Below are 17,054 nucleotides of genomic sequence, written 5' to 3'. Positions count from 1 at the left end.
CTATTTATTGGTGTCAGTCACAATATTATATTTATTGATGTCAGTCAAGATATTATATTTATTGGTGTCAGTCACAATATTATATTTATTGATGTCAGTCACAATATTATATTTATTGATGACAGTCACGATATTATATTTATTGGTGTCAGTCACAATATTATATTTATTGTTGGCAGTCACAATATTATATTTATTGATGTCAGTCACAATATTATATTTATTGATGTCAGTCACGATATTATGTTTATTGATGACAGTCACGATATTATATTTATTGATGTCAGTCACAATATTATATTTATTGTTGACAGTCACAATATTATATTTATTGGTGTCAGTCACAATATTATATTTATTGATGTCAGTCACAATATTATATTTATTGTTGACAGTCACGATATTATATTTATTGTTGTCAGTCACGATAATATATTTATTGATGTCAGTCACGATATTATATTAATGATGACAGTCACGATAATATATTAATTGTTGACAGTCACGATATATCATATTTATAGATGTCACAAACATTTTTTTTTCATTATGACTTGTTATTAATGTTTTATTTTGATGTTTGTTATTTATTTTTTATATTTTATTATTGCTAATACAAAATTATCACATTACTCTAAATTCAAATGAATTTCCTTTAGGAACAGATTCACTATTTTGGGGGTTGATTTTGTTTTTGAATATATGTAAAGGTATTAATCATGTACGGAAATTGCATAATTCTTCAAAAATAACTCAAACTACAGATTTAACTTTCTATTTCTATGTAATAAAGATGACTTTTCTATATGCTTATATGGCAGAGTCTCAATTTTGACTTTCAAACACGGACAATTCTGGACACACAAGGATTTGAAGGCTCAAATTTCAACAGTGTGGTGTGGACACTATAAGTTCCTGTTTCTGAGTCTATAAGGTCGAATGGATGGCAAGTGTTTTTAATTAAATTGTTTTAGGTTTAATATTGGTTTATTTGTTTTGTATTTTCTATTTAAAATGACCTTGATTATGACATTATTTTCAAATTTATATTTTAAGTCTAGAATTGAAGTGCCTTAAAATGTTTCTGTGTGGTAGACATTGTATTTAGTAGTTTATAGTTTATAGTTTAAGTTATTTTATTATATTTATGCAGAAATTTTATATGAATATTTACTATTTGCTCAATTCCAAATGTAGTTTTATGAGAATGTCGTTTACATAGCTCCTTTAGATATTTTAAAATGATTATAAAATCAATTATTCCTTGAAAGGGTGATTGGCAGGACTGTTGATTTTAGAAAAAATTAAAATGCAAATGATATAGCTTACAGAGAAAATGCATTAAAATCAAGATTGCAGTCAGTTGTTTGGGAGCTCCAATCAGTCATGACTGGCAAGAAAAGATTAATCAACAGCCCTAGTCATTTAACCCTGACCTATTTAAAACTTCATTATGTGGTATTACTGTCTTCTAACTTTTGTTGGTAAATCGAATTGTATAGATTATTTTTTTTAATTGAAATTTAGTGTTAAAATAGTACCGAAAATAATCTTTAACTTTTTTCTGATCAAAATATTGTATGTATATTTGTATATTTTCATTTAATATAAACACACTTGCTATTGAGAAACTGTAATTTTGATTTAAAATTGTACTCTGTAAAAACAAATTTTGAAATGAAATCTTGTGCCCATGTTAAAATTTTTATCAATGCATAGTCCGTAGTGTACTGTTTCAAAAGGTATATTCTAATTCACTGGAAATAAATAAGTTAAATTTGATTTACCAACTCAAATGGGAAGACAGAATTGATACTATATATTGACAGTATTATATAGGTATTAATATATAGCATATATATTCTATATAACTTGTTATTGTTAATTATAACTGTTGATTATAATATACAGGATATAATATTCTATATAACTTGTTATTGTTAATTATAACTGATGATTATAATAGACAGGATATAATATTCTATATAACTTGTTATTGTTAATTGACTGTTGATTATAATAGACAGGATATAATATTCTATATAACTTGTTATTGTTAATTATAACTGATGATTATAATAGACAGGATATAATATTCTATATAACTTGTTATTGTTAATTATAACTGATGATTATAATAGACAGGATATAATATTCTATATAACTTGTTATTGTTAATTATAACTGATGATTATGATAGACAGGATATAATATTCTATATAACTTGTTATTGTTAATTATAACTGATGATTATGATAGACAGGATATAATATTCTATATAACTTGTTATTGTTAATTGACTGTTGATTATAATGTAATTTATCCTATTTATCTTCCATTCCTTGTTACATTTTACTATTTATAATAAAACTTTATTATACCCTAATCATACCAATAATAATTATACATGTATTAATAATATTGATATTAGATTGCAGTTTATCGCCAGAAATATGGTAATGTTGAGAAACAGGTTATTGATGTTATTGCAGTAATAATATTGATCAATCAGATTTCTAGAAGTTAACTGGAATTAAAAATCATAAGTTACAAAATTGTTAACAACATTGTCCTGAAGCCTAGAATGCATGTCAAGCTTATGAAGGGTAAGCACGCTCTGCTGCTTAAGCAACACTTGCTGTGTTTATGTTGACATTAAATTAAATTAAATTAGAGTTTTACATGCTACTTTTTTGCTCTCATGAAAAGCACAGGCCTAGGTCATGAAGTATTGGTAAGAAATAACATTCAATTTGAATAGGTTTAGGATTTGGTTTGACATTAAACTGTTCTGGCTTAATTTCATTCTGTTATTGACAGATATATTGAGAAAGAATGGTTCGATCGGTAGTCAATTCTTAAAGGATTTAAATTAATTTTTTCTTCTCTCACAATCTAATGATTCAGAAGAAACAAAAATTATTATCCATTCATAAACATAATTGCTACATACTTGAATTCAATCTTATTTCAACTATCAACATTTTAATGAATGGAAAAATATGAAAAATTCTAAGAAAAAAAATCAAATTTGAGGTTTGAGAGGATTGGATAATGAAAATGTTAATCTATAAAAGGGGATGGTAGATATACTCTGTTAACCTCTGTACAGTTGTGAGATCCTATAATTATCTCAGATTGTCATTCTGATTAAATTATATAATTATTTTCTTTCAGTTGTTAGTGTAGTTGATAAATTTAATGTATGCCTCTCGGTAAAAGTTAAAATTGGAAAAAAGTGTGAATTGTGTCAAAAACAAAGGTTTTGAACTATTCAGGTCTGTGAAATCAAATGTATTTAGCTGTTCAGGTTTATGAAATCAAAGGTTTTAAGCTATTCAGGTTTATAGATCAAAGGTTTTAAGCTATTCAGGTCTGTGAAATCTATTCATCTGTGAAATCAAAGGTTTTAAGCTATTCAGGTCTATGAAAACAAAGGTTTTAAGCTATCCAGGACTACGAAATCAAAGGTTTTAAGCTATCCAGGTCTACGAAATCAAAGGTATTAAGCTATTCAGGTTTATGAAATCAAAGGTTTTAAGCTATTCACCTGTGAAATCAAAGGTTTTAAGCTATTCACCTGTGAAATCAAAGGTTTAAGCTATTCATCTGTGAAATCAAAGGTTTTAAGCTATTCGGGTCTATGAAAACAAAGGTTTTAAGCTATTGAGGTCTATGAAAACAAAGGCTTTAAGCTATCCAGGTCTATGAAATCAAAGGTTTTAAGCTATCCAGGTCTATGAAAACAAAGGTTTTAAGCTATTCAGGTCTATGAAAACAAAGGTTGTAAGCTATTCAGGTCTATGAAAATAAAGGTTTTAAGCTATCCAGGTCTACGAAATCAAAGGTATTAAACTATTCAGGTTTATGAAATCGAAGGTTTTAAGCTATTCACCTGTGAAATCAATGGTTTTAAGCTATTTCATCTATGAAATCAATGTTTTAACCTATTTAGTTCTATGAAATCAAATGTTTTAACCTAGTCCAGTTTAGAAATCAAATGTTTAAACCTAGTGAGGATTAGAAATCAAAGGTTTTGAGTTATTCAGGTCTATGATATAAAATGTTTAACCTAGACAGGTTTCGAAATCAAATGTTTAAACTAGTCAGGTTTAGAAATCAAATGTTTTAAACTAGTCAGGTTTAGAAATCAAATGTTTTAAACTAGTCAGGTTTAGAAATCAAATGTTTTAAACTAGTCAGGTTTAGAAATCAAATGTTTAAACAAGCAGAATTGATAATACACTTGTTATTGATCTATATAAATTTAGGTCAGAAGAAAACAAAATTGAGAAAATCTGATGTACTGTTGAAATCTAATCAATTTCAACTGTGAATTTATGTGGGGAGTAAATTTGATAACGATTTTCTGATAAAAATTCCGCTTAATAGGATTTGTGAGATTTGATTATCCATTGGTGGTGTTTTCATTGAGATTGGCTAAGTTATCTCCATTGATTTAATGGAAAGCCTTTTTTGCACAATTTGGAAGTTTTTTTTTACCATAATCATGTGCTATTGCAGCGAAGATGGATAAAAAACAATGTTTTTCAGATTTTTCCTTCATTTCATGCTTCCCTCCTCAGTTAGAAATCAAGAAAGTTTAGTCTTATACTGCTGTCCTGGCAAAATTTACCTCATTGTACTCTGCATGGCGTTGTATTTCATCTTTATGTTTGTCTTCGTTTTTATGTTTAATGTTCAAGAGTCCGGTCGTTGGAACTTACTCTGAAGTGGCTATACTAAAAATAACAACTGTTGGATATAATATTAATAAGACTGTTATGTGTATGAGAATTTGAATTTTATGTTTATTCTTAGAAAGTAGTATAAATTTAAATGACACTGGTATTTTAAAATTACAGTTTTCAGACTTCATTATGACTTTGTACAAAAGAAGTAAGGTGCATTTATTTCTCTTTATCACTAAATCATTCCAGAATTACATCGCAACGGCCATGTCTCTTTTATTTACAAATTTTCCTATACAGTGCACAAAAATTCAATTTTGTAGTGAAATTGCAAACCAGGTAAAATTGCTTTGTGGATGAATGTATACTATTCAACATTGATGCATTATTATTGAATTTCTAATGCTTTTAATCACAGATTTCTGGCGTTAGAATCTATTCAAAGATCTAAATGTATTTTGTTATACACATGGAAGAGTAATAATTCTTGATGGAACTAATTTGAAGTAAGATACTGGTTTTCACAACTCATTAATATCAAAGTTTATTTAAAGGTATACTGTCATCTCATTATTCTGTTTTCCATCACATTTTAACTACTGTATCTCTTATCAGACTGAAAAAATTTCATGTTGAAATTTGTGTAATTGAGTATTTCGTGTCTACAGTGTTCATCCTTTTTCATGACTTTTTATCCATTTACAAAATGATTTTAGAGGTCTTGAGATTGAAATTATTTTAAGTTATGCTTGTTTATTGAACTAGATGACTGACATGGTGTAAGATTACATGCTGAAAAGTGATACAGGATACTGAAATTAAAGTAATGATTAGATGGCTGTATCCCTTAAGCTCACAAAAGCAATTCTGTATGGTGATCAAGTGGCATTAAGTCAATGTTCCTAATCCTATCAACAATAGTTATTGTTATTTATAACTCAAGGTTATTTGTTTTCTTTGAGCAATATCTTATATCACCTGGTCAGTGAGAGTGCCTAGCCGTGTTTAAATGTAGGAATATATAGTTACAAATTTATTATTTGAAAATTGGTAAGAGCTCATTTGAGCAAAGTTAGCTCATGAATTTTTTTCCCCATGAAAACTTATATTCCTTACACTTGAGAAGAATCTTAAACTGTATCTTATGCCTTTTCTTGTTTGTAAATGCATCTATTTGATAGGATTGTACGCTAGCAAATACAGCCAATCAGAGCCTTTGACAGAGATTAGCTATAATTCTGTGAAAATAGGTTATCATGATAAGATATGAGACAAGGTATGAGACAAATAGCTTGACATTGTGAAGATGCCCCAAAGTATAACTGTTTATTAGTTATTCTAGAGAGTGTTCTCTTATACTTCTGTAAACAAATCACTAATTGCTTGACCAGTCTTTGTTATATCAGTAATCACTGAAGTATTCTGTGTTAATGTGTCCCTGGAGACAATCTTTTATTATTATAATATTTATAATAGACATGAACATCCCCTAGTGACTTACATTCCAATTTACTTTATCTTAATAACCAATTAACCATGTATCTTCTTATTACAACTTTTTACTTTTAGTAAATTGCCTTAAAGGGGCAGTATTTAAAATTATTATTATTAAAAACTTATGAGAACAGATTTCTAAAATAGGCAATTTACTTCAATGTATCACCAGCCAAAACAGTAATGACTTTTTATGTTAACCGTTTAGATAGTTTTGGCACACTTAAAACAAAACAACTTTTAGTTAAATCTTTTATTTAGATAAGGTAAGAGACATATTATTCTAAATTTTAGTCTAAAGTTTTCAATGATTTTATTAACTAACTTCCCAACCCTTTTAAATTGCTCATGTAGATCTATCCTTATCCTTTTCAAAGTTTAAAGAAACATTTACGATTTACTGATAAAATACCCAAAGAAGTGATGGGACCTACTACTACTAACTCGACTGTAAGAACAGTTGGCGTTAACAGCTTCTAATTTAAATCTAGTGCCTACTACTAACTAGACAGAAAGAACAGTTAGCTTAATCAGCTACTAATCTAAGACAAGTGTCTACTACTAACTAGACTGAAAGAAGAGTTGGCGTTATCAGCTGCTAATTTAAGACAAGTGCCTACTACTAACTAGGCTGAAAGAAGAGTTGGCGTTATCAGCTGCTAATTTAAGACAAGTGCCTACTACTAACTAGGCTGAAAGAAGAGTTGGCGTTATCAGCTGCTAATCTAAGACAAGTGCCTACTACTAACTAGACTGAAAGAAGAGTTGGCGTTATCAGCTGCTAATTTAAGACAAGTGCCTACTACTAACTAGGCTGAAAGAACAGTTGGCATTATCAGCTGCTAATTTAAGACATGTGCCTACTACTAACTAGACTGAAAGAACAGTAGGCGTTATCAGCTGCTAATTTAAGTCTAGTGCCTAATACTAACTAGACTGAAAGAACCGTTTAGCTATAGAAACCAAACCAATTCACTTATTCAATAGACAGAATAAGATGGAGAATATAATAGATATTGGACATATTAATCATAGTTTGACTTCCGAGGAAGTCATCTAGAAAATTGAAGACATTGTCCAGTCATTATTTATTATATTAGACATCATTCTTACTTTCCACTGATCTTTACTAGATCTCACCAAACCTTTTCAATACATTGACTGATATTTTATTGAATAGGTGATTAAAGTTGACAGCCTTCATAGAACCAACCATTCCAACCAGGGCTGTTGATTTGTAATTTTTTTGCGGACATCACCAAGAGGGAAGCTCAAATGTCTGAGAATCACAAGCCTCAGTTGGACATCAATCAAGTATAAGTTTGACATAGAGTATCATTCAACTGAGTTAAATTTGAAAACACTCCATTATTGTGGTATATGTATTAGAAAGTTTTATAGGAATCAAGATCACTGATTTGCGATCATTTGCCAAACATGTTTGATTGAAAGTACAAAATGTACAGAGATTTTGGTTTCTCAGATAAACAAAATTGAAATCAATTTTAGTCATTGTCCATGCAAAATGATACCTCTAGTAAGTAGTATGTAATTTCAGCTTTGCTACTTATACTGATATTGTGCATTATAATTAGATGTTTGAAATCTCCATATAAAATGATAAGGAACCATCAAGTTGAAATCCTTTCAGCAGTTGAATCATTGAATCATTGAGGTTGAATGAGCCAACATATTTGTCTGGAAATGATCAATCAACTTGATGATCACTCCAAAAATTATTTTTTTAGAATATGCATGTTCAAACAAAATCTTACACAAAAAAAAAAATCTTTTGTTCCTATCTCTTTTTTCAGATGAAAGGCATTTCAAGTCAAAAATCAATTCCTCTCTTTAAGAATATTTTGGAATTAAAGTAATATTTTGAAGTGGGTTCTTCCACCATTTCTGGCAGAAATTAAGAAAATATTGCTATTAGGAATTGAGACGATTTGATAGCTTGCCTAACATTCATATCCCAGAATCAATAAAACCAATTTCATTTGTCAACAATCAGAATTTATTCCAATAACAATTTGTTTTATCTTCCACTATAATATCCTCTATCTAATATAAAGTACACCAGCTGCTAAGAAAAAATCTTCAGAGATAATATTAGATTTCGTATTTTAACCAAGTTATTAGCAATCTTATGAACTTCTTGTAAGAATCATTATTACAAATGATTATGATCTAAAAGATCAGATAGAAAATTCATAAAAAAGCTGATTTGGGTTATGATGCTTCTAGCTTCCTGCTCTGATAAGAAGTATCAAAATATGCAAACCTAATGAACTAATTAAGAAAATGAATTTAACAACAACAAAGTGATTGAAATGTAGATCAAGATGTTGTAGGCCTACTTCATCCCATCTTCACAATATAAAGCTATTACGAACTTCACCTTATACCTTCACTGTATTAGCCACCTTTCTTGTATCAGGTAATGCAGCAATTTGATTGGATTAAGAATACAGCAAATCAGACCCCTTGACAGCGAATGTAAACACTAAGGCTTATTGTTTACAAACTTCTAGTCGAGGTATCAGATTGGCTGTATTCGTTACCGTACTATATAAACTAATTGCTGCATTTAAAAACTTCCATAACACAAGAAAATTGGCTTTTATAGGTGCCAGCTTTGTACATAAGTACAAAGTTCGTAATAGATTGACGTAGTGAAGATGCTGTATCTCAAATATGTTTTCCAATCAGATTGCAAAAGTTTGGAGCAAGAACCCATTTTCCAAAACCTACATACATGTGTCAGATATGATTAATAAATCATTCTAACACACATGCTTAATCAAAATGATGAGGACATGGAGATAAAATGGAATATTATTAATAAATAAGGAGTTTATATCACATTATACATAATCTTATCATAGTACATATTCAATCAAATACCAGAAATGAAAACACATAACAAAATCTATTAATATTATCTCATTGAACACTGGCAGCTAATCAGTAACATACTATTCAGATTTCCTTTTAAGAAATTGTAGTACAATACATGAACCTATGTAGGGTACTAAAAACATTACATATACATCTTTGAAATAAGAGTTATAAAAAAAGTTTATCTGTGGTGACTTTATACAAATTAAATTAGCTATGGCCCACTGATTTTGAAACACCATAAAAAACAATTTCCAGAGACATGCTTACTATGTTTATCAAATGGCATGATTTTTATGATGTAACTTTGGAAATATCTAAAAAGAAAAAGGGGAGGTGAACATAAATATTCACAAGTAATCTAAAACTAATCTCTCTGAATAAAGCTGTGATTATGTGTTAAAAAAACAGACCATAGAAAACGCTAAATGTCTGCTTACGTATGTGTCCTCAAATTCAACACCTCTGTATTAAGTGCAATGTATTGTTCAGTGAGTTATTTTTTGCATTTGCAGACAGCAACAGTTTTGCAAATCATTGTACAGACCCATGGAAGTATGTTTTGAGTTTCCATTTGAGTTGAGCTTATGCACACATGTTACCACAGCTAAAATCAGATGATTGCAGCTAAAATGCTGACAAGAAGGGACATTTCTTGCTTTTTCACTCACATCTGTTTAATTTAATTGCATACTTTGTTCTTAAGATCAATCTGTATTGGCAACATTTTTTGCTTCTAATTGCACTATTTCAATTATCTGTCTGATTTCTGTGGTTCATGGAATTGCAACATATTTAAATACAAGCAATATATACATACAGAGATCATAATCTGCTCAGTTTTTCTGGAATAGCAAGAATCACAGAATCACAAACGTTTGCCAGAAAATTGTAATTGTGTCTGACAAAATTAATAAATAAACGAAAGAATATCTAATAAATCTGATAACATTAAAACAAAGGTTATCTAAGGGAAATAACTCTTTTAAAGACAATTAAAAACGCTACCTATGTTTTTGCAGCTCTAAATACAATAAAAACACAATTCATAGCCTATTGTATATAATTAGAAACAATGAACTTAGTTAAAGGTAGAATAATTTAAAATGCTCACATAATTATGGTGAAGAAGTCAAATTCAATTGAATTCTTTAATAAATTATGAAGACATTTTTATTCTACCACAGATCATAGCTCTTGTATTGTGCAAGAATAGATTGTAGCACAAATATTATTAATCAATAATGAATTGACAGCTGAAATTATTTGCCGATTAGTTTTTTTCTTATGAATAAATAATGCTGATATACAGAACCATATTGTTTTCATAAAGCTCTTTCAAAACCAAATTTTAAACTTAAAAAAAAAAAACATTCAAAAAATTTAATGTATACCAACATTATAATTTCACAAATAATTTTAAAAAATCAAATTTGGTCAACTACAGGTATATTGCAGTCTTAATATTTAAAACTTGATTTTTATCTATTATAATATAATCCATTAATGAAATATAGTTTCAATCTCCATATTCTATACTATTCTTTAGTCAAGTTTAATAAATGACTATGCCAGTTTGTGCATCTTCGCAATGTGAAGCTATTATAATGTTTGACTTATACCTTGACATCGTTAGCCACTTTTCTTGTATCACAGAATGCAGCGATGAGATTGGATTGTGCACTTGCCAATAAAGTCAATCAGAGCCCTAAACAGAAAGACTGTAAACATTATTCTTTACAGATTTTCTGTCAAGGGCTCTGCTTGTAACAGGTACAAGAAAAGTGGCTAATGATGTCAAGGTATGAGTTCATTATAGCTTGACATTATGAAGAGCATTATTGAGCAGATTATCTTATTGATCTATCTGAAAAGTTGGGAGACTACACCTAGTTTGCACCAAACAACTTACATAACAATATTTATTTAGTGTCATTGATCATGACATTAACCAAATTTACAATTTGAATTATATAAAAACATAGAAAAAGCAAAATCTATCTGATAACCTAATAAATAGTCATTTCAATCCATCTTTGAATCAAATCATAGACATTTACTGTGGATGAATTTAGTGGTATCCTAAAATGCTACTATGTGTACGAAAACATGTAAAACAAGACACCAAGTTTCCAATGAATACCAGTCAAATAGATTTTTCTGTCAAAGTTACAAATCTTAATCATACATTTTTTTCAAATTCTTTTTGCAAAATAGGATGCGAGATAGTTAAATATACCATAAAATTGTTACATTAGAGTGCTTCCTAATCGTCACTAAATGGTTTGATAAAAAAAAGTCTACATCAAGAATAGTTCTTTCAGATTTGCTCAATATTCTTTTCACAGTTTTTACAAACTCTGACAGGATAATCCCACCCTCGAATCGGTACTGATAATCGATTGGGGGAACAATAATCACAGACGCCATTACCACAAGAACGACAATGATGTTTTGATAGCAAAAGATCAAAATCTTTCTTACAAACACAACAATTATTAATCTTTTCATCTGGTATCCAGTAATCAGGACGTGCTGAATCTTTCAGTATATCCAATGGGTATTCGATGGCGGAAGCCATTACTCCAATAGTCGAACTAACTGCTTCACCAACTTTTCGTGCTGTATGAACACTGTCACCTGCTGCAGCTGCCACAGCTTTCTTTTCTTTAATTTTTCTTTCATCAAAACATTCATCACAGACTCTTACAGCTGAAAAACCCCAACCTCGTTCAGGAACGGGACGAACTTTAGATGAGCAGCTATCACAGAAACCTTCCCCACAAGCTCGGCAATGGTGTTTCTGCGTATTACTAGTGAAAGCAACTTGACAACTTGAACATTCCAATATTTGAGAGTTTGGCACCCAATATTCTGGAGCTATTTGATCTGCTGTCCATTCCATCAAATTTTTGGTTGGTTTGGCACTGATTGTTGAAATGGTATCAGCCACATAATGAAAACCATCCAGAACCTTTCTAGCTGCATTATGGTTTCCCTCTAGCCCTCGGTTACTGCCAGGCCAAATATGGCGTATATCAACTTCACAAACAGCTTCTTCTTCCTTATTACCATACCAATATTGACGACTACGGAAAATAATACCACATTTTGGACATTCCAATACATAACCAGACCACAAATACTTTCCAAATCCCACCCATGAATTATCACTAGAGCTAGATGTTTTAGGAACAACAATGCGGATGTGTCCAGATTTTTTACAAGCCTTACACAAATAAACTTTGTTACCATATTGGTGTTGATATTGACAGATATGTTCAGGACTTGTTTCATGAGGATCAATTTGTGTATTGTGATTCATGCTATGGATACATCGATTACCACAAGCCAAACATTTTTCAGTACAGGTAAAGTACTGATCAGGAAAGGAATTGGGTGTGGGTTTCTCTATGTCCCCATTGAATTTCTCATTCAGTGTCTTTAGAGCCTGAAGAACAACCGCTGGTCTACGATGAGCTCTTATACTATTATTTCCTAATATATCCACCACCACTTTCTTCAATTCTAAGAAATCAGTTTGAGTTCCAATGTTAGTTTTTGTTCCAACATAACGTATATCGCTAAAAGCATCCATCATGCATTCTGAATCTGTAATGCGTTCACGTATACCAGGACAGTTTTTCCCCAGACCTTTTGTTTTGAAAACTTCAGTGTGAGTGGTCTCATGAAATATTACAATTGCTGGTCCCAAAGTTGTGATACTGGTATTATTTTTACATTTCTTACTGACCGTTTGTAGCTCCTCGGAGAAATGTTTTAGATAAGCTTTAGATGCACTGCCTATAAAATTGAACATGTCATTGTGTAGTCTTTCGGCTCTGGTTCTATAAATAACAACATCTGATACGGCAAGAACTTTCAGTAGTAGCCTTGTACGTTGATTTTGGTTACTGGAAACACCTAGCAATCCTTCAGTGTCAATGACAATAGCTTTCTGATGAGGTTCATAAGCAGCCCAGATTCCCACAGTACAAGACTGTTGATCAGCTGATGTTTTGAAGACTTCTTCTCCTTTAAAAAATGTGTAATTCAGTGTGTGCGATTTTCCATCTCCAGTATTTCCAAATATGGAAATAACTTTCACCATAGCATCTTCATCACATCCCAATTTCTTAATAAATTCGTTATCACTTTCTACTTGTAGATTTTCATCTTCTGATGATAGAAGGAAACTATTCCGGGCTTCGTCTTCAATGGTATCTCTTCTAATATTCATATCACCCACATCTTGACAAATATCAGGCACACTACTACTGTCGGAGTGGAAACTCTGAGTTTGAAATGAATTGGTGTCAACAAAATTGTCTTGCTGTGGGCAGGAAATGTAGGTTAAGGAATCATCATCAATAGCTAAGGGTGATATTGGTTTCAGATTACCTGAGTTTGATTTTGTATCAGCTTTCTTTAGATATTCTTTCATTGTTATTCTGGTATGGTTTTTACGCTTGGCTTTGTCACTTCTTTGATGGTATTTATCATTACAATCAAAACAGAATCGATAATAACAATCCTGGCAATAAACATCAGCATAGTTCTTTGATTTACATTGTCCATTCAATTCTGATACCTGGCATAACAGATCAGGTTTAGGAGAGGGAATTGTCTCTCTTGTATGGTTCTGATTCTTTTTCATGGAGTGGATGGCTGAATCACACTTCAAACATTGAGCTGCATCCCCACACTCAAAACAAACAATAGCAGCCGCTGGATTCTGGGTTTCACAGCTGAATTTCTCTTCACACAAACGTATTGATGATCTACATGATCCCTTCTTTCCCGCGGCTTTCATTTTCGTTGCTAACCCTTCAGTAATTATCAAAATTCTTTTTGTTTTCTTTAAAATACAAAGTAGACGATAATGAAAGTGAAAATGCAGCCATAACAAGGTCACATGACATCAAACAAATACATCCGGGGTGAAGGTCAGTCATCTGACTCTTTTGACCAATCAAAAAACGGAATGAGAAGTCGAGAATATCCAGCTTGTTATTGATTTGCAAACGTCATTTCTATTTATAGTATATTAAAAACCCCTTCCTGTCAAAACAGCTGATTCATCACTAACTTGTTTTTTCTGATGAAATATATTCGATTCCAAAGGCATTGCAAGGTTTTTGCTTTTATTGAGCGTCAATGCCTTTTGATTATAAAACCTGCTTATGCTGCATCTGTAAACTAGATAAGACTACAGAGATACAGACAGTATTTACAATGACTGACTTAAAATAGATAAGCAAAGCCAAATTTACTTGGACTTCCAAGATTCCAAGATTGGATATTCCCAAGATTTGCCTCTGTTTCAAACTTTTCTAACACATTTCTTAGGGTTGAAAAAAAATAGTGGCCATAGGTCCACTGTGAAATGTAGCAACAGCTCTGCAACATACTTAACTCATAGTTACAGAGACTGTTGAGAATTACCAAATGTATTAATTATAGCTATAACATCTTTTAAGATAGCTTGCCAGGCAAGGTAACATACTCCCACAACCAGCTGTCAAAATCTTTAGAGCTAATAATGAATTTTCAAATAATCTTAAAGTCATCTATAAGTCAAGGCAAAAACCTGAAACAGTTCATCAAATTATCAAATTCAAACACGAACAATGTCTCACCTCTGTAAACACAAGGGCAATAACTCTGAAACTGTTCATCCTATTATTACCAATTTCGAACTTGACCGAGATCTCATCAAAACATACATGCAATCCAAGTTTCATGAAGATCGGATAAAAACTGTAGTCTCTATTGTGCCTTCAAATCCCAAATCAACAAGATAAAAGACAATACAAGTTAAAGCTCTTTGTCTGTTGGGTTTACGGGCTTTGAAAGACCCTTGTGCTGAAATGTCTTGAACATTTTAAAGTCTTAAAATAGGCATACCATGCTAAAGACATCTGGAACATCTACAACCAAGTAAGCATCAGGAGATTATTCATTTCAGCATTAAATCCCTTACACACATTATAATGTATTTTAGAACCCCATTTTCTAGCAGTATAAAGACAAGCAATAGGATGACATTCAAAATAAAACAGTACAACAAAAAACACCTATGTTTATCTATCTAAATGTTTATTTATTACTTCCCACATTCAATCATAAACAATAACAGTAGAAATTATATTACTGTGTAAAAACAACTTATCCAGCCAAAATACCACATAGTGACTGTTTCCAGATAATACTGTACTGATAATTTTTATGTGATTAGTTGCATTTCTTACTCTTGAAAATTCATTAAATATGACTATGTATGAAGACATGTTCAAAGTAGTTATATAAAACTTTTTTTTTTTTCTTGTTCAGCCATATTTGATAATAAATCGTTTTAATACTTTCTACTACTGATCTAATATGAGCTAATTTTACAAATCTTAAATGAAAATAATCTACTTTCATTGGTCCACAACACAAATAAACATATTAATATAATCTGACTGCAATCATACATCAAGACAAAATATATTAGTTAGGTCACAACAAATATTAAATACTGGTCCAGTTTCAGCTACAATATTTCTCCCTTAAAATAAAAATTACTGTACTGTTTTATAGTGACTTGCATATGCATTAAGTTATGATGGGGATTCAAACCAGTGTCTAATCTCTTTAAGTGAAGGTAATCAGAATTATTTCACAGATAATAGAAGCAAGGTAGACAACTCTTGACATCAAGTATATTTCAAGGCTGGCACTCAATTGGCGAGTTCTGAAATTTTTCTTCTGTTGTGATTCTATGCGCCAATCAGTTTTGTACTGGATTCAAATTCATTATTTACCTTTTATTTTTTTTCTTAACCACTGTAAATTTTGACTCATTTTTTTTGGTTACATGGAACACATTCTGATACCCGTTTCAACCTGTGTTATTGAACTTCAGGTTGATTCCATAAATTCAGATCGAGCTGAACTGACCGATTGAGTGCCATGAAGATATAACTGGAACTGGACCCTGGCACTACTGGTAATTGATATGTTTGATATATGGAAAGACTATAATATATTATAAATATATTTTAACAAAGCTCATATATTTAAATGCAGCATTTCTTTTACAAATCTCAAATTTCATTTATTAATTTGAACACTCACATAAATATTTTTCAAACAAAACAATGAACACATAAATTATCAAAATTAAATATAAAAATAAATATTAATAATTTCATAATAAATATTACTAGAAAACGAACATTTTAAGTAAAAATTATTGAAAATGAACCAAAATGAACAAGATAAGTATAATTGAAATTCTGAAAACATTGGAATATTGGGATTTTAGTTACCTGGTTGTAAAATATCAAAATCTTGGAAATCAACTCACAATGTCATGTAAACTTCCACAAGGCAAATCCAAGATTTCAGACTAATGGGTGATGTGAAACAATCTAGTAAATTCTATTTTCAAATTTAGAGCATCAGTGCCCAGAAAGCAGTTTATTTCAAACTGGTACAACATTATAAATGCCAATAATTACATCTAGTTATTAATACCATTTACTAAGTAAAATTTTAAATATCTCTCGATTTTAAGTATTCAATGTGAACATAATATAATAACATAACATATAGCATTCAAATATAACACACAACAAAAAAAAAAAACACCCATAAAATATTAGTCCCATCATAAACATAATATAGAATGGTCCATAACAAATAAATTTGGCCCATTGCTTCTTACAATAATTTAAATAAAAATCTCTTACAGCAAATTTGATTCATTTTTCCAAAAAAAAAAAAAAAAAATCAGGGCCATGCACCATAATTATTCTTGGAATGTTAACAAATTAATTAATTACAAATATTTCTTAAAGTTCTACAAAATATCATCATTGATATTTTTTCTTGCACTAACTTAATTTGCGTAGTTTATTTTTGCATGCACTATAAGATATTGATAATTTTAAAGTAATACAGCTCAAACTGTTAATATTCATT

The 17,054-nt window shown here is 30.4% G+C and overlaps 2 protein-coding genes across 2 annotated transcripts; both read right to left on the bottom strand.

Annotated features, from left to right (window-relative positions):
- LOTGIDRAFT_116812 (hypothetical protein) lies at positions 1 to 282 on the bottom strand (the record flags this gene model as incomplete). The annotated part of the gene is made up of 1 exon (XM_009055746.1): positions 1 to 282. A coding segment is annotated over one exon (282 nt), but the record flags the coding sequence as incomplete, so codon positions are not given.
- An 11,124-nt stretch (positions 283 to 11,406) lies between these two features.
- LOTGIDRAFT_117073 (hypothetical protein) lies at positions 11,407 to 13,899 on the bottom strand (the record flags this gene model as incomplete). Its single annotated transcript, XM_009055745.1, has 2 exons — positions 11,407 to 13,415; positions 13,554 to 13,899. The coding sequence occupies 2 exons, from the start codon at positions 13,897 to 13,899 to the stop codon at positions 11,407 to 11,409; spliced, it is 2,355 nt and encodes a 784-aa protein (XP_009053993.1).
- Positions 13,900 to 17,054: the final 3,155 nt, after the last annotated feature.

This window comes from Lottia gigantea (assembly GCF_000327385.1).
Source record: "Lottia gigantea unplaced genomic scaffold LOTGIsca_25, whole genome shotgun sequence".
NCBI classification, from domain to species: Eukaryota; Metazoa; Mollusca; class Gastropoda; family Lottiidae; genus Lottia; species Lottia gigantea.
This window is presented reverse-complemented; position numbering and strand designations above follow the sequence as displayed.